Here is a 26,911-nt window from a genome sequence, read left to right on the forward strand (position 1 = left end):
CTCCACTGATCTATTCTGTGCCACCCTACATCATGCCACTTTATGCCACACCACTCTAGACCACCTCACTCTACGCAACCCTGTTCCACACAACTCTACTCCAGGCTTCTACACTCTACCCCTCTATAAGCCCCTCTACTCCACACTACACAATGCCACTCTGCGGCACTCTCCACAACTCCACTCTGCACCGCTCAACTCCAAGCCACTCCATTCTTTGCCACTCCACTCTACACCACTACATTCTATGCCACTCCACACCACTTCACTTTACACAATGCCACTCTATGGCACTCTATTCTACTCCAGTCTACTGTACCCCACTCTACTCAACGCCACTCTACGCCACTCCACTCTGAGCCACTCCACTCTACGCCACTCCATTTAACTCTACTTCAGTCTATGCCACTCTGCTCTACGCCATTTTACTCTATGCCACTCTATTCTTTGCCGCTCTACTTTATGCCATTCCAGTCTATGTCACTCTACTCTATGCCACTCTACTCTAAGGCACACTACTCTATGCCACTGTACTGTACGTCACTTTACTGTACACCACTCCACACACTGAACCCTATGCCATTCTACGCCACACCATTTTACAGGACTCCACCCCACTGTACAATACTCTACGCCACGCCACTCCACTCTGCTCCAATGTCCTCAACGCCATGCCAGGAACCTGTAGCCATGGTGAACAGCAGCCACGCTGTATTACAACATGGATAAATTACATTGGCAAAGCCAATTGCTATCACATAGGCAAGACCTATTGGATTTGCCAATACTTGTTAAATGTACTGAAACTATTTAACGATTCAGAAAGACTGTCCAAAAAGTTAAATGGGTTTAGGAAACATTAATGAATTTCTATTTGGACTGGGCGTTTGGAGGAATACTAATTCCTTAAGATATGTATTATTGTTTTGCAACCAAGCTCCAGTCACAAAACATTTATATTTTGTCACCCACTCAAAGGAAGTGGTAACCCATTTGCAAACTGAAAGAAGTCCCCAAGTGGCCCCTTGGCATTTGTGAGTGGTTAAAAACATTTTCTAAGAGTAAATCTGCTTATTCTTTTCTTTTTTTTTAAACGCACCGTGTTTTCCTGTTGGAAAAACGGGTTCCATTTTAAAAAAAAGATTGCTCAATTTAAAAGCGATCACAGACATGGTAGTTTGCTGACCACAGCAGGCCACTATGCATGTGATTGTAACCAATTGTAGTGTGTCGCAATTTGTGACCTACCTCATTTATATTTATTAGGTCAATCGAATGGCGGTCCACTACAATTATGTATTTTCTTAACTGACCAAATAATACAAAGGTCGGTTCGCAAAATAACAACACATTCAGAAATAGTCAGTGCACAAATTGGGACCCCGTTTAGCTAATACATTATTCGTACATGAGGCCCCATATCTCAAGGATAGCAGGACTAAGCTTGAAGTTGTTACGGTATAATATTAAGATGTTATTCATTCAGCTGTAAACATCATAGGATATATGTTATCCACAGGCCAACAGGTTGGTCAAACAGCATGCTGTAGTTATACCTGACCAGTCCACACTCTTGTTACTGGTGTCAGTCTGTTTGAATTTTGTCCTGTGTGGTTAATGAAGTAGCATTAAATTGCTGTGAGTGTGGGTATGAGGGATTTTTTGACCCATTCGTGTGTTTAAAAATCTCAAAGCAAATGCCAGCTATTTTAGAAGAAGAATTCTGTTAAGTAGACTAGTGTGAGCTTTCAAGTAGAGGCCTGGGAGCTGGTAAAAAATCCTTGGACGGCAGCGGTAATGGCTGCCTAATCCTGTCGCTCAGAGCAAGGAGGAGCGATATCGGTGCGAATCTGGTGGATAATCGACTGTTAGAGGCGGAGGTCACCAGATCTCGACATCGGAAGACATGTGGAGCCTGCAGTGACTTGAAAATCCGTCTTTTGTGGAATTGTAAACCCATAAATCAAGTGAGCTATCTGAGCCATTCACCAGACTCGACCTACAAAATCGCGACGTCTGGTACATATGCATCAAGGATGGTAACATAATCAAATATAACGGCAGAACCAGAAGCCACTTGACAGGAAATATCCGCTGCTCATGAAGGTGGGTGCATTTAATTAGTAACCTGTGCAATAGCCACAGCCCTACATTGACACTTAGGATATACAAGTCTTGCTTTGCCTGACCTGACAATGGCGCGCAAAGTTACGGTCTGCCTGCTTTAGAACTCCCATTCAAGGGAGTTCTAAAGCACCGCCACCAAATTGCAGCCAATACCCGCGGATCAGCGGCGGACGGAACTGCCGTCCGCCGCCTATCCCACCGCAATCATAATCTGGCGGTGGGTGTTTTGAAAGTCCGCAGCGGTGAATCCGCATCCTCCGGGCCGGCGGTGGCTTCGGCAATCATAATCGACCCCTATATACGGACTCCATGTAACTGGAACTGACCACCATTAGAGCAGACATGCACACGCTCAACTCAAAGCTCACGGATGCTGAGCAGAGAATAAGTGACGTGGAAGAGGTGACTTCGCAGACCGGAAAAGAAATACAATATCTTAAAGATGTTACGAGTGATCTCAAGAGACAAGCAGCCGAATTGGAAGACCGTAACAGAAGGGGGAACATCCGCATTTTCGGAATTGCGGAAGGGTCAGAAGACTAGGCAGACTCCTGCGGAGCATTCTTAGAATCCTGGATTTCATGATAACAGGCAATAAATTCCCTCAGGCTTTAGAAATGGACAGAGATAATAGGGTTCCAACGTTCAATTCCTCACACAGGAAAACAACTCGACCAATATTATGCAAGCCCTTGCACTTTCAGCATACAGAGATGATCCTCAGCTATGCATGGAAGAATCATAGAATTACATGGGAAGGTCATCAGATAAACTTCTCACAGGATTATTCCAAGCAGACAGTAGACATGAGAAAAGGGTTCCTTAAGCTGAGAGACAAACTGAGAGACAAAAACATTCAATTTCCCTTTGCTGCCCGGCAAAATTCAGAATTTTTGAACATGTAAACCATATTTTTTCACAATCCTTAAAGACCTGGAAAGACATTTGGAAGCTTCCCCGGTGCAGGAAATGGACACCGCTACCGGACCTTCATTCAAACGGAAAACATAGGGTCACATCACCATTTGTTCTATATTAGTCCTGTTATACTGTGGTGCCAGTCACACATGAGAGTGACAAATTCGAGATACACTACTCTGTTAATGGGATTCTTTACTATGTTCATTGAGGATGTTGTCACTAGGTATTCTTAGGTTATTGTTAATTTCCTTATGAGACATAAGCATGGAGTTTTTCAGGTGGAGTAGGACTTAACTTGCCAGGCTCACTGGGTTCCTAACGTACATTGTGTACAATGCAATAAGGGCGAGTACTTATGGGGGGTTGTTTCATTTTAATGCAGTAGGGTCACCTCTTTTAGACAGGTGTCTTGATTGTTTACTTTACAGGTACAAGTATGCTATAGATTGCTTAAGTTGTTCCAACAGTGGCCTGGGGTTTCCACTATGGCCAATTCATTTTCTTTCTGATAGGTAGTTTTGGAAAACCTAGCAGGTCCTAGTTAAAATCCACCCAGATTAGGGTTAAGCTAATTTATAACCTCCCGGCTGCTAGATGACGGATCTGCCGTCGCAGCTCCTGATCTCAAATTTTTCGGGGGGGAGGGGAGAGGGGGAGGGAGGAGGAAGGAGGGATGAGATAAGGTTAGCAGGGAAAGGGTGGTTGACTTTCTCGTATGTTATGTGTTGTATGTGCTTTGCTCCTTTTTTTTGCTTTTCTGTAATTACTGCAATGACGAGTATACTTCATTCTAGATACAGTCTCATAATTAGAGCCCAGGTGCTCCTTAATGGTAGAAAAAGCTGTCTTATGTAGCGCTTTCAATGTGAATTAGATGGAACCCTCAAGAGTTTGCCCAATTAGGCTACGACCAACGAGATAGAGGATGGCTTACAATAAAAAAATAACAGAAGATATCAATATTGTATCCTTAAATGTGAAGGGGCTTAACCACCGTATGAAACGCCGGAAAGTCTTTGACTACCTAGCCAAAACAAAAGGGGACATTATTCTCCAGGAAACGAAGTTGTCAGAAGAAGACACAAGTTTTATTAAGCACAATTGAATCTCCCATATCTCCTGTTTGCCAGCCGATCACAAAAAGAAAGGTGTCACTCTCATAGCCAGAAAATCAAACATAACTTCTATTTCCCACACTCATGACGATGAAGGGAGAATGCTAGTTACTCACCTGCAGAAAGGGGAGGATGGAATCCATGTCCTTAATATTTACGACCCTAATTCTGATGCGCCCAGCTTCTGGGAAATGGTAGCAGGAAAGATAAATGACCTGCCTCAAGATGATCTCGTCATCGTAGGAGGGGACTTCAATCTACCTCTCGACCCCCTAATTGACCGATAATCTAAATGTAGGTATCAGACTACCCGTTCACATAAGATTCTCCATGATATCTGATGATATCTGTTCCAAATTCAACCTCAAAGACTCATGGCGTCTTCAAAACCCAGACACACGCAATGTTACCTTTTATTCCGCCCCCCACAACTCCTCTACTAGGATTGACTATATTTTAATATTAGGCTTGTTCACCCATCTTATTGACCAGACAGACATTGCCCCCATATTGATCTTGTATCATTCCTGCATTAACACAAAACTAGCAGGCACTCACCACACACTCCCCCTAAACGTTGGAGTTTAATGAGGAGGTACTTGCCGATCCAGCCGATAAAAAACTGATAGAAAGCGCTATTCAGGAATACATTAGGCACAATGAGGTCCCAGACACAGACACATTCACACCATGGGATACACTAAAGGCAACTATCAGTGAGATTCTCATTGACATCACAGCATGAATTAACAAGAAACTCAACTCTGAACTAAATACCATAGAAAAAGAGATCAAACTCTTGGAATCTTCGCATGCCAGTGCGTTGGATAATAGAGACGTACTCGATCATCTACTGAAGAAAAAGTATCTTTATAACAAAATAGTAAGTAAAAGAGCGGGAGTGTGGATTAACAAATATAAGGCACTGAAACATTGCGAAACAAAGCAGGGAAACTACTAGCCTCCTATCTTAAACATAAGCAGCGACAATTCACCATCTCCTCGATAAAAGACTCCTCTAACGCCATCCAAAATAAGCAAAATGAATTTCTGAATGCATTGAAATCTTTTTACGAAGATCTTTATTCTAATAAACAAATGGTTGACTCGGAAAAATGCGCCAGATATCTTGAATCTCTAAGACAGATGGTGACACTCTAGGCAAAACCATCACTGACAAAGAAGTACTTAGCTCTATTAGGTCCCTGAAATCGTTTGTTTAATGACAACACCCGCTTGTTGCCACATCCTTGAACAGGCAAAGCTTAAGCCTGCCCCGTCGTGTGCCATTACTCTGGCTTCGGAAAAGGCGTTTGACAGAGTCTCATGCTCATTCCTAGAGCACTGCATGTTATCCTTTAATCTAGGCAGTTCGTTTGTCATCATGACTATGGCACTGTACTCTGAACCAACTGCACGCATTACGATAAATGGAACGCTATCTGATGCCTTTACTCCTGAGCAGGGCACTAGACAAGTATGCCCCCTTTCCCCTTCCGTTTTTCTCCTTGCCCTTGAACTTTTATTGCAAGATATTAAACAAAACCAGGCAATTAAAGGTGTGAGCTTTAAGGACCTCTGGGTGAAACTGGCCGCTTACGCGGACGATTATCTCATAGTCAGGGAGGATCCATGCCCCTCCGTTGCTGCCCTGAAGCAAACCATTAAAGTGTATTCATCCCACTCCGGGTACAAATTGAACAGAGATAAGTCCGAAGTCAAACCCCTCAATACTTACTGCACTAGGGAAGTTTTGAGTGACTTGGGCCTTGCCTGGCAGCGAGGATTCATTAAATACCTAGGGATGGAATTTGGCAGTTCTCTCCTAGAGTCTTTACAATGTAATGAAACTACCACTCCGGAGAAAATCAAAAACCATCTAGATACATGGTCCCCAAAGTTCATCACTTGGTGGGGGGGAATTTAAACCATCAAAATGATGATTACGCCACTTGTGAATTACCTAATAACTATGCTCCTCCTTACATTGTCTGAGGAGTTCCATAAAAAATTAGATATCCTCATCTCAAAGTTCCTATGGCAAGGGAAAAAGGCCAGAATTATCCTGAAAAAACTCAGGCTGGACAAATCTCTTGGGGGAGTAAATCTGCCTGACTTTAAACTCTTCCAAACTGCGTTCTTAGCAAAACAGGGCTTATATTGGTTTGTTCCTCCCACGGGTTATACTCCAGTCTGGCTGGAAATTGAGAAGTCGCTGCTCAACAATTTGGTCCCAGCTGCCCTACTTACCTCTAGACTTACAAGTATCAGCTGCTCAACATCCATATTTAGGAACACTGAGCACGCACTTTTGCGATCTGGATGTTAGTATAAGGCACTCACACTCAGAATCACTGTGGGACAATCCTAAAATACAATATAGGGGGAGCACCATACACTATAACACATGGATAGCTAAGGGTATCTCCTTTCCTCACCAACTTGTGGACTCTGTTGAACCCATCTCCTTTAAAAACATGCAGACAAAATGTAATCTAGATCATAGAGAATTCTATAGCTTCCTAAAAATGAAGGTGGAATTTATTTTGTGCTACTTGATTCAGAGATGTTTGGAATAAAACCCTTTAAATCTTCCTATGATCCAGAACTCAATTATTTATTGGCCTCAAACACTTATTGTTACCCTGCTAAATTAAGGTTCATAAGGCCGCCTTTAATGCATGATCAGTCTGGAGCAGTATCGACTGGTAAATTCAGGGTGATTTGAATCTTGGGGTGTCCTGGATTTTGAAGTACACAGTGTTGCTCCCACATTGTGTATTGATGAGGATGCAAGAGAGTGAGAGGAGCTGGGGTATCAAGGAGGTCAGTGTCATTCTGAGGGGGGAATTAACCAGGTTAGACTGGGCAGGGGAGTCTGCAGACTACTGAATCTGGGGCAGATAGGCAGAGTGGGGGCCAAGGCAGGGGCGTAACACAGGGCCCCGCAGCCACCGCGGTGCGGAGGGGCCTCAAGCACCAGGGGGCCCCCTCAGCACTTGGGCTGAAGAGCTGCTGATAGAGCAGTTAACGTGACTCGCCAGTTGTGACATACAGCTGTCAATGCTCCGGACTTTGCCACAAGCCTGGTGGAACTGAAAAGAAATACATTATCGGCAAAAAAAAATTTATTTACTGCTTAAAAATGTGGAAGTGGTCCGACTGTATGTAGAGATTTAACGGTCAGAGGTCTAGTATTGGTCTGAGAGTATTCAACACAGAGAAGGGGTGAGGGTCCTAAAAGTTTAGACTCTACCACCCCTGACCCCCATGAATAACGAATGTACACACACGAAGGGGGTGAGTAGAGTAGACCACCCAAGCAAAACACAAAAAGACATAAACATGAATATCCCAAGCAGGCAAATCGCTCTGAAACCAACACAAAACTTACAGCGCATTTTCAGGAGTCAGGCCATGGGATAGATGACCTAAGATGGACCGTGATATAAAAGGTCCAGTTGGGGAGACATCAGGGCGAGGATCAGAGGCTCCTGCTCCAACGGGAGCAAAGATGGGTGTATCGCCTTAGGAGCCATGTGGTGGGACTCAACGATGATATCCCCTGGCAGTCATTAAGCAGGTAACAGATAAATTACAACTTTGGACATCAACACGTTCCTACCTGTACATAGCAGTAGTATCAGGGATTCTTTTACTTAGAACAAGGTGATACTTTTACATCTAGAGTTCCTATCCCTTCTAGTACTAGACATAGCAGGAGGATCAGGGATTCTTTTACTTAGAACTAGGTGATACTATTTACATCTAGATTTCCTATTCCTTCTAGTAGTGTCAATCCACACACTGACTAAGAATTGAAGTACTCTCTAGTCATCTATTCTAAAGGGGACTACAGTCTTTTTTGTTAACCGATATGGCAGCAGGATGGCCATTTGCTATCATCCAGTATGAGGTGAATATGTCCAGTCTTGGGAAACGGTGACGGTTCCCGCAATGAAAGTGACAGATATTCGGTCTTTGGGGTAGATTGCCGATGTGACCCAGTGCATCAAGCCCCTAGCAGAATACTCGGAACATCACTCACGGCACATGCCATTAACAATCTTTGAGATTTTTGGCTTTTCTTTGATTTACATTCAGGGACTCTGGGTAATTTTGGTAATCCGAGTCCGTTCTTGTTAAAAATGACAAATAGGCGGCTAGAACCGACATAGTCAGTCGATCCACCCCTCTAAACCACATCTCCCATGTTCCCGAGCACCCGGCATGGAAAGAGCGTGCCGCGTCATCACGCTGACGGCGTGATCACGTGGGACGCGAACCTGAGGAAATGGCTTTAATAATCTTTCCCCGACACCGCGCTCACTTGCTTCGCGGTGTTACGGAACACAGACTATCAGGAGATGGTGTGCCTACGGAACAGTAAGGAGGGGGCGCAAAGGGTGACAAGAGGGGTTGGTGATATGAGGAGGTACCCGAGGATGGCACTGAAGCGTTTGTCACTTGGAGGGCGTATTAGACCTTTGGTGCACCTCGGAAGACGGGTGAACTAAAGGTAACTCTCCCACCCCCATTATTTATTACATAGGCTGTGTTCTCTGGCCATCTCCCTGCCAAACACCAGTTCGGGTTTATGGACCGCATAAACTCGGTGAGTAAACAAGACGGGAGCTAAACATACACGTGAACTATGCCAGACTCTTATATTCTTTTTGCGAGGTACTGGGGTGTGTGTGGTGTGTGTGTGTACGTGGGGGACCCTCATGCCTCTAGAGAGAGAGGGGGGCCCTGTTGATGCATGGAAGCACACAGTGTATGGAGGTTGAAAAACCTAGCAGCAACAGACAATTTGTGCGGGATGCTGAAAAATTAACAAGGGGGCATGTTCCCAGGAATAGGCAGCTAACTGTGATCAGATACTATAGTAGTTTGCCTAACCAGTACTAATTTAACATAGCCTCAATTTGAGGGGGCCTGACAATTGTAGATGGGGAAGAAGAGTATAGAGGCTTAAGTAAGGGTCTCTATCATCACCCTTTGTGTTTCTACAGTGAATGAAGTCCCACACCACTGGGACCAGTCTCCACACATAACGTAGGAGGGGTACGGATCTAGTGGACCTGCCCATCCCTTGGGATCCATCATCCGAATTACGGGAGGACCCAGAGTGGCACTGATTGCGACAGTCCTGAAGAAGACCGAATTGACCCTTAGAGGCACACAGTTACCGGTCGAAACATGTTGACTTTAGCAGTGGTAGGAGGGAAGCCTTGAGATTCCTAAATTTCTCCTTAAGGCTTTTCCCATCCTTTACTTACTTTTTAATCCTGATAGGGGTACCAAGGAAAGTTGAATAAAAATATTTGTTTGGTTGGCACCCCTAATCAGTTTTAAGCACGTCCCTTGTACTGCACTTTTGGTCGCACTTACAGTTTTGGTCACTGGGTGTTTGCACGGCTTTCACCGCAATTTATGTTATGTGTAGTCCTATGTTGAATTTTTCTGGTTGTATGTCTTGTTAAGTGGAATTTATTATTTTTTCCCCCTCCCTTATGCTCCGTCCTGTGTGGGTACACCAGGGCGTATTGTAAGCAGGCCCAATGATGAAGCATGTCACATACTTCGGTATGTGAGTGAGGGCAGTTTTTCCAAACAGAGCGATTTGCCTGCTTGGGATATTCATGTTTATGTCTTTTTGTGTTTTGCTTGGGTGGTCTACTCTACTCACCCCCTTCGTGTGTGTACATTGGTCTGAGAGTACCATCCTTCTTTGGGATTAGAAAGTAAAGGGAGTAAACCCCTGTTCCTTAATAAGGTAAGGGAACTGGTTCTATTGCATGTTTTTGTAATAGGGAGAGAACCTGCTGTTTTAACAGTGTCAGATGTTCTGTGGATATTGGACGTTGTTTGGGGGGTATGAATGGGGGAGTTGAAGTGAGTTCCAGGCAGTAACCGTGCTGGATAATTTATCTTACCCACTTGTCTGTGGTGATGGTATGCCAGACAGGTAGGAACTGTGATAGTCTTCCCCCGACTGGAGTGGAATGGTCGGGGGAAGTGGAGGGAAGTCACTGTTTTGTAGTAGGAGAGATGCAGGTGTTATTACCCCGGCCTCTACCCTTGTTATTGTTGCCTCTATAACCTCCTCTGAAATAACCTCTGTTAGGGGAGGTTTGAGTAGTGTTTTTGTAGGAGGATGAGGTGTTATCCGTTCAACTAGTTTTAGAGGTGCTCCTATAAAAGGAGCGACGAAAAGAACCTCTAGAGGTTGTTGCCTGTAGGGCTCATATGGACTTAGCGGTTTCTGAGTCCTTCTTCATTTTTCCAAAGAGGTGTCTACAGTGGGTCCAAATAACTGTTCTTGATCAAAGGGTTGATAAAGAATTGTGGACTGCACATCCTGTTTAAACCCAGATATGCGTAGCCATGCATGTCTGCGTAGTAAAACGCTTGTGTTAACTGCACAAGACGCTGTGTCGGCTGCATCAAGAGCACACTTTATAGAAGTGCTTGTAATTAATTTTCCCTCTTGTATGAGGTCATTACTGATCGGGAAGATGTTGTATGAGCTTTTCAAGCTCATCATAATGAGCCCTATCATACCTGGCCAGTAACGCTTGGGTATTGACAATGCACCAGTGATTTGCTGCTTGCGAGGCAATGCGTTTGCCAGATGCCTCTAGTAATTTAGACTCCTATCTGGCGGTGGGGCCTCCCCTGATGTTTGGGAATTTGCTTGTTTATGTGCATTTGACACAACCAAGGATTCTAGAGGGGCTGTGCTTTAATATATGATTGATCATTGGGAGTTGGTTTGTATTTTTTCTCGATCCTTGGGTTGAGAACTTTAGCCCTGAAGGGATCTTTAAAAACGTTAGGTGCATTTTTGATGATACCTTTTAACATGGGTAGAATGCTTGTTGATTTTTGTGACTGTGCGAAAGTCTCTAACAAAAAATCTTCCTACTGTGGGTCTGAGTGTAATTCTACTCCATGATATTGTGCAGCTCTATTTATGAGCTGTGCAAAACCTATGTTGTTGTCTGGGGGTGATGGCCTAGGTGGGTAGGAGTCTGGATCGGGGAGATCTGGTACTTCTGGTGGATTATCATAATCCTCCCAAGGATCAGGAGGTGGGAGAGTAGTCCCATCATCATTATACTCATCCCCACCCAAGGGTGTAACACAGGGCCCGCAGCCCCCGCGGTGCGGGGGGGCCTCAAGCACCAGGGGGCCCCCTCAGCACTTCGGCCGAAGTGCTGCTGATAGAGCAGTCAACGTGACTCGCCAGTTGTGACTCACAGCTGTCAATGCTCCGGGCTTTGCCGCAAGCCTGGTGGAACTGAAAATAAATATATTATCGGCAAAAAGAATAGTATTTACTGCTTAACAAATCTTGAAATGCCGTGGGAGCTTAGAACAGCAGGTGCAACTTCACCTGTCAAGGAAAATTCATGCCTTTTATTTCGGGCTCAGACCTCAGTTGAGTCTGTAGTGAGGTTGGTTCTGCTCTATCTATATAGTATGCATCTGTAGCCCCGACGGCGGGAATGGGTGAGGTGATTGGAGCTGGCACAGTGGTGTAGAGTGAGTGAACCAGGTGTACCTGGAGGGCAGGACGGAATTAGGAAAGAGAAGCTAAGAGCACAGGAGGGGGGGAAGCAGAGATACAGATGCAAATCAATGGTGAGAACTGGGGAGTTCGGAGCGACACGTTGTGGCCAGATAAAGAGGGGGGCTTCACGGGTTTGGGTGGCAGAGGGACAGTGCCAGACTATATTTTTCTGTGCTCTTTCCCACCACCACTAATAGGCACAGGCTTTGTTCTTGCTTTTCGCTGTTTGCAATATTACTTTTTTTTATATTATCTCTTGGGGCCTGTTCCTCGATTGTTCTCTGTGTATTGATTAAGGGGCCATGCTGGATGGGGACTGGTCACCGAGATTGGAGGAGGGTAAGTGCAATCATGCATGAGTACCTATGGGCTCAGTCAGCAATATAACCTGACAGGAGAGACAGAGGAGGGTCTTTGGGGATGTCCATCCTGACCCTTGCTTGACTGTCCGCATACAAGGAAGTCATCATCCTGGAGGTGCAGCGCCTGGACACGTGCCACACAGTCAGGGAACAGCTTTTGTTGGTGCTGCTCTTGATGCCAGTCAATCAATAGGAGTATCAGGGAGAAAAACAAGGTAAGGCCGCCCCCCACTCAACCAAATAACAACAAGATGAAGCCTTACCTATTATAGACACCTACATGGATAGACCCACATTGAAGTTTTGATAACCAATAATTTTTCTAAATCCCTTGGGTGTGTTAATTAACACTGATCCCTTAGGTTATGGTGTATTTTCTATTTATAAAAACGTCACAACAGGTCAACTCTCACTCAGATAAAGGACAAAGTGAGCAAAGAGAGAGTACCTCACTGTAACACCACACGAGGGGGTGCCTGGCTGACAATTAGCAGTTTACCAACTTCTCATCATCGGCCACTCTCTCTTTGTAGTGTGTAGAAAAAGAAAGACAACAGAAAAAATGTGCCGTATTTCTAAATAATAATCGTGAAGTGCAACAATAGTGGACGTGACCAGAGTGTACACTGTTCAGAAACTGCGTGTGTGCACCAAGAACCCCCAAGAGAACCGGTACATTTGGTTACCAGAGTTAAAAATCTAGTGAGGCTTGCTGGCTATCCAACTTTATTTCACTGCTGCAAGCCCTCCCAATTAAAAATGGTTAACAATATACCATACTCATTCACTTAATGCCAACATTTTTCGTTGCTCAACATTCCAGCAACTTCGTCAGGGCAGTGTGGGGTTCTGTATTCTTAATCTTCACACTCATTCATTCAAAAGACCTGTGGTGACATTAAAAACAAGAAACAGCAGTGAATCTTTTAATGCCGCCTGGCCCAGGTTTGCACCACACCACCTGCCCCAGCCTGCCAGTCCCAGATCCGCCTCTCTATATAACATGTATCATCCGTGCATTGCTTTTGGCTGGCACAAGGCTGTCCATTTTGGGGCCTGAGCCCACTAGAGTGAAATTTCAGGAGGAGGGGGGGGGAACTTGGGGGGGGGGGGGGGGGGGGGTTCCAGCAATGGGCAGAGTGAAGATGCAGGGACTATAAGAAGGGGGGAAAGAACATCAAAGGCTCGTTAACAAGTAAATGGTCTTTTAAAGACCTGTGAAGTACTCTGGTGCTGCTGTGTGTGTGCCCGGGAAGTTGTCTCACCCACGCTGACACACACGATGGGGGTTGGGGGGGTGGTTTGAAGCCCTTTGAGCCCAGTGGGCGTTGCTCGCCTGACTGCTGCTAAACAAATAATCAGAGGACAGGTCTTCAATACTGTACGACTGGTAAGCAAGTGTCCTCTGCTGCTCTTCAAGTAAGTCATGAGCACATAAAAAGGAGAAAGGGCCTCTTCCTCATAAGAGTTGGGCGAGCCAATCAATTAACAGGGAGCAGCCTAACAAGCCCTGGCACAAACTGAGAGCCATGAGAATGTTTGCAGCAATGTAAAAATATGATAAAACCTCTTCAAGAGTAAAAAAGAGCATTTCTTAAACTTGCTGAGAGCGCAACGGGTTCACCTTAAAAATATCACTTTATATCACTGCATGTAGAGGAATTTATTAAAACTAATGGTTCCAAACTTAAGCCTGGAAACATTCCTGCCCCGCCTAGACAGCAATGGCATTAGTGAACACTAAGCAGCGAGCAAAATGTCTTGTGTGCCCTGGATTATAATATGTAGAGCAACATCATAGCATATTAGATCACACACACAAGGTTTTTGTACAGAACACATCCTAAATTCTCTTGTTTGAAGGTGTTCTCACATGCGACAATGTAGGAAAGACGGCATGAGGATAAAAAAATCTTTCCCTAGGGTCACACAATTTGTCAAGCGGGGAAGCTGGGATTGGTCAAATTTTTTAAATTTTCACATTGTACATTTTAGATTAGTCACTAGATGGGAATGTCTGTTTCTGCTATTTTACATCAAAGGTTAATGCTTTGACTTTGATACTTATTTCCTGAAAGCAGGTCAGTTTTACCTTAAAATGTCAGATAATATCATTGCATTATGAGGCATTTATTAAAACGGATTAAACTTCAATTTAAAAGCATTCCTGTCCCCCTCCAACACAACAATGCCATTGGTGAAGTCTAAGCGGCAAGTCAGTTGTCCTTTGTGCCCCATATTATTAAAGGTGGGGCTTTATTAGGGCTTATAAATCAAACATGTGAGGTTTTTGTACTATGCATATCCGAAAATCACGTATTTGAAGGTGTTCTCATATGTGGGTATCAGGACAAAATATTGGAAACAAATATCATGGGAAAAATTCCATGTCAAAAATATCGAGACCAAGAATATTGTGTTGGTTATTTTTTCTGCGTAAGTAAAGATTTACTATATATAACTCTACATATATATATATACCTTGACAATATCTTCAAGGTATGTAGATCTGGAGTTAAGAATAGTAAATTATACTTACCTATTGGCACTTACCTACTAAATATTCTTGTCATGGATATTTTTGACACACTATTCTTTCCAGACGATATTTGTGCTTTCAATATTCTGTCAATAATCCTATATGCAATAATGAAGAAAAGGCTGTATGAGAAAATGAAACATTTGCCTTGGATAACACAGTTTGGTCAAGCAGGGAAGCTGGGATTGATCCCAGGCTTCATAGTTTCACATTTGGAGTTTAGAAGCCAGATGGAAATCTATTTCTCTCATCTGTCTGTTTTACACTAGTGGTTAATGCTTTAACTGTATTTCTTGAATCCGGGAATCAGAAGAGTTTCCTCTTAAAATATCAGATTATATCACTGATTTGAGGGACATTTATTGAAACTGATAGTTTTTAAGCTTCAGCATAGAAACATTCCTGCTCCAGGCAGGGGCGTAACACAAGCCCTCGCAGCCCCCGTGGTGCTTGGGGGCCCGAGCTGCAGGGGGCCCCCACAGCACTGTACTCAGTCTCAGGCTTGAGAGTTCCGGATTAGATCCGGAGTGGGGGCCCCTATGTGTACCTTGCAGGGGGGAGTGGCGGGCCCTTCATCTTTCCTTACGCCTGTGGATGAAATAGCTAATAAATTATGTCTCCAGATGTGATATTAACTATACAATTCTGCTGGATTAGGAATCTGCTCCACCAATCAATCAAAAATAAGCGTGCTCATGTATTTGTTTTGGTGTTCTTGTATTTTGTACATACATTTTTATTGCTCTTTAGAAATTCTAGAAAATGTTACTGATGTCCTTGTCATGCGCAGCAACACTAAAGGGAATTGGATGCTAGGAGCAGCGGAAATGACATCACTAGGTTGACACCTTGTCCCACCTTTAGCACCTCAACAGTTTATTCTTTGCTGCACATGTATTAGGCAAATGGCAAGCAGTGGAAACTGCAGGTGGCGAACAGGGCTCTCAGGGCAGAGTTCACCTTCTTTTCCTCCAGTTACCCTCATGGCCCCTCAGTCAAGAGGTAACAATGGAAGTGCAAATGGTACAATAGGGCAAGCATGGGGTAGCTATCCCTGGTCACCACTCACTGGTATCCATGTTCGAATTTTAGTTTTTCTGAATGGCATGATGCTTCTCCCACGTGCAGCTTCACCTCTTAAAGCCCTGTAAGGCCGAGTAAGTACAAGCACTGCCCTACATGTCCCAGTATGATCTTTAGTACTTAGATTCTCTCTCACAAAAAGGTGCTAACTGCACAAAGGGAATATTTATAGAGGACTGAGACTCATCATACTGAAACGAAGAGAAATGACTGGATGAACCACTCACCCTGACATGTCCAGCTTATTTGCTTCTTCGTGAGTCTGTTTCTTTGAAACTGTGAAACCTATTTCAGCCACACCATATTTGGATATTTTAATCAGTGGCGTAGCCTGGGTGCCTGGGGCTCTAATGCAAGAAAGGAACAAGCATTGACAAAGCAAATAGGTCTCGCCTTTTGGGCGTTGCCAATGGTTTTTAGCGATGCTGTACAGAAACCCTGATCCTGTGCAGCATAGCTAAAGAGGACCCGATGCTGCGCAACAGGGATAAAGAGGAATATGGGTAAAGAGGACAAGATGCTGTGAGGCATAGATAAACAGGAATAAATAATTTAAAAAATCCTATGACACAACCTGAAGCATCATTTTGTAGGCGCTTGCATGTCTTTTTTTAGTTCTCGCCGACACAGTGCATCCAGTGTACCGCAAGACGTATTGTTTCCAATGGGCTTACAAACTGCCCACAGCATACCACTAGTTGCTTTTGTTTTCACTCTTATTTGCAATATTTCAATTATTTAGCTCCAGTAGGCATCCCTGCCTTTCTTGTGTTAGCTCCTTCCTGGAGCATGGACCAAGTACATGTGTTCTTCCGTGTCTTTGTTCTTCCTTGTCTTTTTGCAACACTCTATTGTTTATATGTAAGTGTTTCAATATTACTCCTGGACATGCAATGTGCTTTCCTACCTTTACCTCTGGCTTATGGCTTCTTATTTATGTTGCTTTTACCCTATCTGTCATCTCTATTGATGCTTTAGTTACTTACACATACAACTGTACTACTCTAAGCCATTCTACTTTATGCCACTCCACTCTACTCCACTCCACTTTGCTCTACACCACTCTATTCTATACCACCATGGTCTACTCTACGCCACTCCTCTCTGCGCCACTGTATGTCATTCCACTTTACAACACTCTAGGCAACTCGGCTCTACTCTACTCTATCCCACTCCATCCAACTGTACGCCACTCCACTCCACTCTATTCTATGCCTTTCCACTCTACGCCACTCCATGCTACTCTACAACACTCTGCACCACTCAGCTCCACACAATGCCCCTCTATGCTACTCTACTCTACACCACTCCACTTTACTCAACGCCACTCCACTCTCCACTCAACTCTATGCCACTCTATTCCACCCCACTTTACTCAACGCCACTCTATTCCACTCCACCCCTCTCTCTATGCCGCTCTACTCTATGCCCCTCTACTCTGTTACTTCATCTTACTATACTACTTACTATACTCTATGCCACTTTATTACTATACTCTATGACACTCTACTCTACGCCACTCTAATCTCTGCGTCACACCATACCATGCTACTTCACCTCACTCTGTGCCATTCCACTCTGCACTACTCTGTTCCATGCCACTACACACTATGCCACTCTGCTCTACTCCACTCTATTCTATGTCACCTTACTCCACGCCACTCCACTCTTCATTACTCTACTCTAGGTCATTCCAGTCCAGTCCACTCAATGCCACTCTATGCCACTGTATGCCATCCCACTCTATGCCACCTCAAATGAAGACACTCTACTCTACGCCACTCTAATCTCTGCATCACTCCATACCATGCTACTTCACCTCACTCTGTGCCACTCCACTCTGCACCACTCTGTTCCATGCCAATACGTACTATGCCACTCTGCTCTACTCCACTCTATTCTATGCCACCTTACTCTACGCCACTCCACTCTTCATTGCTCTACTCTAGGTCATTCCAGTCCACTCCACTCAATGCCACTCTACTCCACTCTACTCCACTCTACACCACTAAACTCTACTCCACACCACTCTAGGTCATTCCAGTCCACTCTACTCAATGCCACTCTACTCTACGGTACTTCACTCTGCACCACTAAACTATACACCACACCACTCCACTGTACACCACACCACACCACTCTACACCACCCCACTCTACATCTCACCACTCTACTCTACACCACTCTTCTCTACAACATTCTACTACACTCTATGCTATATCCTCTATGCCACAGTACGCTATTCTGCTCTATGCCACTCCACATCAATCTAATATATGCTGCTCTATTCCATCCCAGTCTATGCCACTTTACCCCACTCCATGCCACTCACTCCACACAATGCCACTCTATGCCACTCCACTGTATGCCCATCCACGCTACGCCACTCCACGCTACTCCACTCTAAGCTACTGCACTCTACGCTACTCCAGCATCCACTGGATCACCTTCAGGTACACTGACGAAAGAAGCTTGGAAGTACATCTCATTGTGCATGCTCTGAGTGACTGAGATATCAGGGGGCAGCATTGTGCATGCTCATATTTATAAGAGCATAGCACGCCACGTGGCCCTGGATTCCTGCTGCCAACAAACAAGAGAATGGCCTCACCTTTGGCGAGGAAGAAATAGATCGAATCTTGACAGCTATCAACCCATTTGAAGGCCTCAGCAGCACTGAACCTGGACCAAATGTAGCTGACTGGGATGAATTAACGAATTTGAGGAGAACACAAATCAAGGCAGCCCTCCATGGCTTGCTAATGACGGAGTACTTGAGGAATAAGATAGCACCACAAAGACTCTTGGTCAAAAACGAACCGTTCATTTTCCAAGCAGACGCGCTGTTTAAAAAAGAATGGTCACTAATATCATGGCACTGCACACGTGACTGTCTAGTGCTGATAGTCAAAACGGCCGCCAGAAACACACAAGAACTTAAGGTAGACATACAAAAAATTGAAGTACAACTCAAGACATACCAAAAACCGACAGACCTTTAAAAAAGACTTGATGAACTGAACCAGCAGATGGCAGATTTTGAGATTACCCTTAAGCAAAGTAAATTTATTAAACTCAAAAAGGACAAAGACCGTTTCACATCTGAGGGAGCCTACCCATACACAATAGAGGGCTATATCGCTATGAATAACAACAGCGACACTGATAGCGAGGGCTGATTGTGGTTCATCTGGATCTAATTCAAGCGGCAACCAAAGACAGAGAAGGGGTTACCAGAGACGTCAAGGACAACAGTACCCTAGACAAAGAGGGTGGAGTGGGTATCAAGCACAACCCTTCCATCCCCAGTATCCAGGACCTACCTCTTTCCCACCATACCAGTACGGTCCACCACACAATCAGGACCCAATTTTCAACAGTGGGACACAGACTTTGATTCAGGTTTTTTTAACCCTCAGTCTTTTTTAGGGTCACGCCAAGGACCCCGAAGAGGTCGGAACATGAAGGGCAACACAGTCATGTGGCAAGACCCTGAGCAGGAGGATCCCAGAATGAACACTAGGAGTATGACGGGAGCACTCCCGAGCCACCCGTCAACCAGCAAGAGGGGGACTTAGTAGTCAACATCACTCCATGGGAACTGACAACCATCCAAATGGCGGTATTGAATAAGGGTCTAGGTTTTGTCCCAACGAACAAACTTGACTCTTTTAAATGACATACCGAAATGCAAGAATTTGTCCGAAAAATCTAATTACAGACTTTCTTTAAAGATAAAGAAAGCACCAATGATACAGACACAGGCCTAAAACCGAAATCCACTTTTACGCCACCGGACACCTTATTACCAATTGAGGTCCTTACTTTCGAGAAGGCAGTAATGAGCGAATTAAAGGTACTTGGCTCGTCACCCCGAGCCTGTTTCCATAATACAAGCCGAGTAGAACAGGAGGCTATTCGGGAGCTGGCTGCCAACAAAGAGATCACTATAAACCCTGCCGATAAGGGGTAAACGATAGTGGTCCAAACCACGACAGCATACAATCAGGAATGCATGAGATTACTGTCTGACAGACGCAATTACAAAATCATGTCAGAGGACCCGACGGAGGCACTCAGAATCACGATAGGCGGGATGGTGGAGGAAGCATTGACACATGATTGGCTGTCAAAGAAGGAAGCAGAGTTCCTAATGTAAAAATCACAGAGGACGCCATATTTCTACTGTATCCCAAAAATACACAAGAAACTGGACAACCCCCCAGGGAGACCCATAGTCTCTGGCATAGGATCTATCCTAGAACCGCTCTCAAAATTTGCGGTTGCCTTTCTCCGCCCTCTAGTGCAGACCACAGACACTTACCTTAAAGACACCAAGGCAGTCTTACAATTACTGAAAGAGCTCACCTTTGATCCAGGTACCCAGCTGTTGCTGAGTCTCGACGTTGAGAGCCTTTACACGAGCCTCCCCACGACGAAACATTAGCAATCATAGAGGAGGTCCTGTACAGTACCAATTGGAAGTACCAGACACCTAGAGGAGTAGTGCTTGAGTGCATCGCACTGGCCCTCCCTAAAAACTTCTTCGAATTCAATACCACCATCTATCTCCAGAGCCATGGGACCAGCATGGGAGTACCTTCGCTCCTAGTCTGGCCGGGCTCTATGTCCATCACATGGAGACAAATTACATTTTTCACACTAGCAACCCGTACAGACAGCACATACTCACTTGGAAAAGGTATATTGATGATGTGCTAGTCATCTGGCAAGGGGACCAATCGTCTGTAACACAATTCATGGAGTGGCTCAATGTCCAAAACCCTTATCTAAGGTTCACTCACTCAGTATCCAACGAAGCACTGTTTTTTTTAGACCTCAACACTTACCACAAAGAAGGCAGCTTACAAACAACGACCCATTTCAAGCCCACGGCGAGAAATTGCCTACTCAGATATGACAGCTTTCATCCCCGTCACCTACGGGCAAACTTACCATACGGACAGCCTCTCCGTTTGAGAAGAAACTGCACTGATGTGGTCGCTTACAAATCCCAAGCTTCAGACCTCAAAACGAAACTACAAAAAAGGCAGTACCCAGATCAAATCATTAATGCAGCCATGAAGAGGGCTAGGAATAACAATAGAGAAGCCTTACTGGAAGACAGGGTGCAATCCAGCAAAAAACAAACAAGACCCATATGTGTGACAACGTATAGCACACATTCCAATGAAGTGTCTAAGATCGTAAACAAACATTGGCGTATTCTCACATGTGGAACATTAGATTTTGAGAAACCAATGTTTGCTCACAGACGAGGAAAAAATCTCAAAGACATATTAGTCCACACTCGTCCCAAACCTGAACGACAACTACAACTTGCCCAACATGGAATACAGGGCCACTACCCTTGCAGCAACTGTGGTAGCTGCCATCTTACTAAAAAAAGTAAACAACTGACATTCAGTAATGGCACGAAGTGGGACCAACGGAGACTAACGAACTGCAATAGTAAGAATGTAGTTTATATGATTACCTGCCCCTGCGGCCTACAATACCTAGGCATGACCACCAGGCCAGTTAAAGTGCGAATAAATGGACACAAAAGCAACGTTAGGTGCAAGAAAATCACCACCAAAATGGCCACTCATTTTCTTGAAACGCAACATTGCGTCAATGACATAGATTGGACAGTAATAGAGCAACTGCCATCAGAAGTGGGATTATTTGAGAAAGAACAACGCTGGGTATTCCGGTTGGGTACCCACATCAGAGGCCTAAATGACGAAATTTTGTGGGGCCAACTTACCTAACCCAAAAGAGACCCCCATTACCCATACAACCCGCTGACTATGAAAAACGACGATTATTAGCTGTCCAGGTTCTGACCACTTGTGTCCACCCCTGCATAAAGTGACACAAACTGAGCAGTGTTCCCCGAACAGGGGAGTTTGCCCAATAATAAATTGCTCACTATACGACTCTTCTATATAGCTACTGACATATATAAACTTGTTTCTCATCACAGTGGGCACTACCCCCAACATATATATAACTGCATGCAACGAGAAGAGAGAAGCCACTGGATGTAGATTGCACATATGTGACGAGGGGGACCCGGATGACCCTGTGCGACATGACGTTCAACATCCACCCTTGAACAAAACCCTACTAAATCTTTCTGAATCCTTTGAGATTTCCTAGGCGTGATACGTAGTTTTTTCCATTCAGAAGATTAGCATTCCAAATCGCGCAGGCGCTTTCGAAGCTTACTAACGCTGAAGCACAAAGACACGTCCACTCAGGACGCATGCCCAGAATTCGCTCCTGACGTCTCAGCCGCTACCCGGCCACGAACACCGGAATACCCAAGTAAGGAGATCCGTTTACCTAATTGCCAATTATACTTTTAATTGGCGATCTCACGGAGTATAAATAACGAGACCTGACCCTCATACCACGTACTCTCAACGGAGCCGTGTATGGGGCAGTCAGGAGGCATTCTCTCTCAGATCTCGTGAGTATACTTACCAGCAATCTTGGACTACTAACTCTACGACAATATAAGTACTGGAGAAACCACTGACTATGCATTATTCATAGGTAGCGAACCAGCACGAGGACCCCTACGTTTCCTAAGGCTCATGAGGCATTGGAACCAATACATAACAGTATGTTTCTTTTATTTCCCAGGTACCTCTCACTGCATTAACTAAGCATTTTTGATCCCATGACAACACAAGATGGCGATTTGCTGAGCAACCAGCCTACCTTGTAACGGTGTGTTAGTTTTTAGAGTGTGTGGTTTATGTTGAGTGTCTGTATGTCTTGTCTATCTTTTTTACACCAGCCACGATTTCCCACATAGTATGACAAATTTTGTCTAGAGATCTAAGCCGCACTTTTGATGTTGATTTTACCCACAGGTCACTTTGCTTCTGGATACTAAGGAGTGGACCACCACAAAAAAATGTTTGTCCCCTTCCTTTTCAGGTCAGCTAAATAGCGACTAAAATCGAGAATTTGTAGGTACATTGCATAACCTGCACCATATCTCACTTTTTGTAAATAACACAATTTTAAAAGTAGAGAAACGTGAGTAAGGTGGGGATTTGTGTACCCCAGTCCTGAAGAAGGAGTTACAACTCTGAAACATTTTGACACACACACAGGAGGTGATGCACATTGTCCTGCATACTACACCTCCGTTTCTTTCAACCTTTTAACAGCGCCAGCCCGGGGGCCCATTAAAGTATTTTTTGTGTCCACCCCACGAGCCAGGCACTTTTTAACATCACTCGCCGATAACCTCACCACTCACGCACATAAAACATCAACCCTCACACACACCACACATAGTTGTTTATTAGTGCTCCCGCGTAATCGTAGGTCGCAGCAAGCCGCATCCCGTAGAGGGGTGCGAAGACCCCGATGATGAAGCATGACACCAAGGGACCTTTTGGTGTGTGAGGGGTATTTTAAAAACTCTGGTGATCCCAACCATCGTAGGGAAACCTCCCCATTCTAAAAAGTGGATTCATCTTGTTTATACATTGCCCCTGATGTTTGGCTTCTGCTGTCAGTCAGAAGACAGTGATGACTGAGTACCGCCTCAGGAGCAAACAGGCAGAGGGCAGACTTTGATGGTCAGTAAATAAATGTGAAGTTACTTAGCACAGAGTGCTAGAAATTTTTAAAAAATGAATTCGATTTGGAGGGGTTTTGGAACATTTTATGATATAAAATGTGGTATTAAAGGTAACGTGTACACATGTGCTAGCAAATGTCGTCATTATTGGTTATTGCAGCGGCAGAAGAGCCAATCATTCTTCGGAATCTCCAGGAAACAGGCCAGTATTTTAGAGGACAAGAGGGTGCTCTTCAGATGAAGATGCAGATAGAGGGGGAAACTGACTACCTGTTATATAAACCCAACAACTTTATGAGTCATCAAGAGCAAGTTTTGGAGGCTGATCCCGTTTAAATAAATGGAGGATGGAGAATGACTTCATGGTGGGTGGTAATAGTCAAGCATTTTTGAGAATGAAGACAGATTTAAAGAAGATGATATCTTCTAAATTAGAGTGAATTCAGAAGTGTGTTAGAGGAAAACAATTGTAGTTCAATAGGCAAAGGAATGGTGAATATAATTAAAGAGTGCTGATAGGAGTCCCTATGCAGAAAATGAGATGCTGGTACGGCTTAGTGGCGTAAAAATGGCCAGCGGAGTGCGGGCCCCCTTTCATCACTGTGCACGGGCGCGGGCCCCTAGCCAGAGAGCTCCTGATTAGGTCTGGAGAATAGGGGGCCAGACTCCATGTACTTTGCAGGGGGGCCCCCTCAAGTTTCGTTACGCCACTGAGCCAAGGTTTGCGGGATCTGTTGGGTGAAATGCAAGTGAGGTAGGTGAATGGGATGGGAATGATGATAGACTAAAGCTGTGATGGTTGAGGTAGGAGGTAGGGAGTTAAAGGGAAAAAAGCGGGTATAGGTGGTGGTGCAGGTGAGAAGTTGTTTGAAATAGAGTTTGAAGGAGTGCAAAATAACTCAGTATATAAAGAAGAGGGACCTGAATCTACTGTCCTCGCAGCACCACATTTCCCTCCTAAATATTAAAATAAAAATAGCCATGTACTGGACGACTGACTGCTACTAATGACGTCTCTCAAGCACCCGGGTCAGTGCGGAGTTTTGTCTCCGCGTCCATAGATCAGTTTTGCACAGACTGTAGAACGTTATCGAGTGGGCAGAGAATACTGAAGAACCCCCACCCCAGGTACTGTCTTTAGACACGGAGAAAAAAAGATGATTCATTTAGGGCTTAGTTCGGGTGTAGGAGTAAGGTGCCCCAGGATACCAGTTAGAAGACTGGAGGCCAGCAACCTGACGCCACAAGCCGGTTCCCACATCATGTGCCTCCTGGTACACTAGTGTGTTGTGCGGAACACGCCATATTTGTTCCTGAAGGGTATTGTCAGAGGGTGGAGAGTGCCCTAACAACTGCCTGTTTTGTAATTAGTATTTGTCAGAGTGTAAACCCCGTCCTAACAGAAAGAGAGGGAGAGAGAGAGAGTGTGTGTGTGTGTGAGTGTGTGCGCGTGTGTGTGTGTGTCCGGTGTCGTCGCCCCTAACCCCCCAATAGAAGAACCCTCGGTGAGAATCATAGTAGGTAAATTCTACTCACATGTCTGGAAGCAGGAGCACTGTGTAATGGGCACAGCCGCAGGGTCTGTGATTTAAGTTTGGGAAGCGGCCACAAACATGACAGGCTGCAAGAGCCAACTGGAGCCGGTGGGTGGGGCTGCAGGTTAGCACCCCAGGCTAAAAGGCTTCAGAAAACGGATATGAATTGTGGGACATTACAAGCCAGGGCTCGGTGAAGAAGAGGGAAGGGGGCGTTTCAAGCGCGCGGACACAGCTGAAGGTTTTACATGGGCATATAATGGTATGATAGGCCTCGTGGGCCAGCTGTTCATCTCTCAAGCGTCATATCTGTATAACCGACCAAAATGAGCCCGTGTCATCGCTCTAAAGATGGTAAGAGTTGAATGAAAAACAGCACTTATGATCATGTATCGAGCAAAAGTTTAAATTGATCGGGTGACAGGGCATTTGTAGATGTTATAAAATGGCATTAAATAAAAACGACACGCGGTTCTGTTCAGAGCCTCTGGCCTCCTCTCCATCCACAGTAAAGCGCTTTGTTTCCTTTCTCTGCAGAGGCGCTGACTCGGGATCTGGACACAGCTCTGGACACCACTCTGGACACAGCTCTGGACACAGCTCCTCCTAAGACTGAACTTGAAACACACTCAGGAAATCGCCGAGAGCGTTATGCACGCCCTAAGTTCCGTATGCCCCCGGTTTCATATCCTAACAACTCACAGAGACCTGCCCCAAGTGCATCTGACGTCCAAGACCCAGAACACTGGCCTCACCGGTCTTCTTTTTTTCGTCCTCGGATGAGAACCAGAGAGCCCCAATCATGCCTCCTCCAATCAGAAAGCCTGCCATCAACAAACTGAGCTCCCTCTCGAATGTGGCTGGACAGTGACTCGGACGTACATTCCCTTCACTGATCAATAATCCGTATAACCCCTCCAGAAGTGGCCAGCCCTAGAGATGGCTGTATAAGAACAACACATGCAATCAATATTATCACTCATATCAATGTGGAAAGAACATGTAGATGTGGTTATTTCCACTTGTAGTAAATCACGTGTATCTTTCATTAGGTAAAGGGATAGCTTAGACATTACTCAAAGTGGGAAAACATGTTTTAAAAACGCAGCAAGTCATAATGGTGAGCACATTTAAAACATACACTTGTCGCTGACAACGAGTGCATAAAACATGCAGCTTGAGTTGCCTAAAGAGGGAATGGTTGTGTGTCACTGCTCAGGTAAACGTGAGGGTGGCAATGGAACACAGTGTGTATCGGTGACAGCCTTCAGGTGTGGAAGTCACCCTATTTAACACCTGAACATGTTCTGACATGTGCCTTGATCAAGTCCCATCCAGGCTTAATTTAAAGGGTTCTGCATCCCTTAACACTGGGCACATGCCTGGGTGTGTCTGGTTATAGGGCTGTAGCAACACATGACGGACGGAATGCTGAGTAAATCAAACATTCACACTCAAGTCAAGAAATCGGGGTTTAATCCATCGTTCTTTTGCTCACTTTGCACCCCAGTTTGGACCCAGCCATATGCAAATTAGTCTTGACCCTGCTCCTCATGGGAACAGTCCAGCCCAAACTGCCACGGCATGTCCTCCCTGGACCGGAAACAAGCACCCTGAGACCGGTTGTGGTGTTTCATCCACTCATCAGCTAGGTTAGCTTGAATATAGTTGCACAGCGAGCAAGGGCTGGCCTAGGCCAGAGACAGATTTGTCCCTTCTAGAAGGTCTGATAAAAACACACACAAATGGACAGAAGACTTGCAAAATAGCTTTGTATTCACCAAGCAACAGACGTTCCTCAAGCACAAAAGTACAAGCATCAGCCAGCACCTAACAAACAACCCCTCTGCAAACCCCCAAACCAAGACATACGATCCACTTCTCTGAAAGAGCTATAAAAAGTGCAAGCACTGACCGGTACCTAACAGAAAACCCCATTGTAAACTACTCATCTACCTCCAGACAGAAGATGTACTTTACCAAAAGAACTGTGAAAAGAACCCCCAGCCTGCACCCACAGGACAATCCCATTGTAACTGCC

General features: G+C 44.9%; 1 protein-coding gene across 3 annotated transcripts in view; it reads left to right on the plus strand.

Annotated features, from left to right (window-relative positions):
* Positions 1-26,705, plus strand: part of LOC147717652 (E3 ubiquitin-protein ligase TRIM39-like) — a 213,715-nt gene extending 187,010 nt beyond the window's left edge. The window contains exon 6 of one of the 3 annotated variants that reach the window (XM_086924441.1): positions 25,408-26,705. In XM_086924441.1, the coding sequence (XP_086780567.1) occupies positions 25,408-25,712 (305 nt within the window). In that variant the 3' untranslated portion in view covers positions 25,713-26,705. The remainder of the gene's footprint in view (positions 1-25,407) is intronic. The other 2 variants (XM_086924442.1, XM_086924443.1) reach the window with 2 other exon arrangements.
* The last annotated feature ends 206 nt before the right edge of the window (positions 26,706-26,911 follow it).

The sequence above is a fragment of the Lissotriton vulgaris genome, chromosome 5 (assembly GCF_964263255.1).
Source record: "Lissotriton vulgaris chromosome 5, aLisVul1.2, whole genome shotgun sequence".
Lineage (NCBI taxonomy): Eukaryota > Metazoa > Chordata > Amphibia > Caudata > Salamandridae > Lissotriton > Lissotriton vulgaris.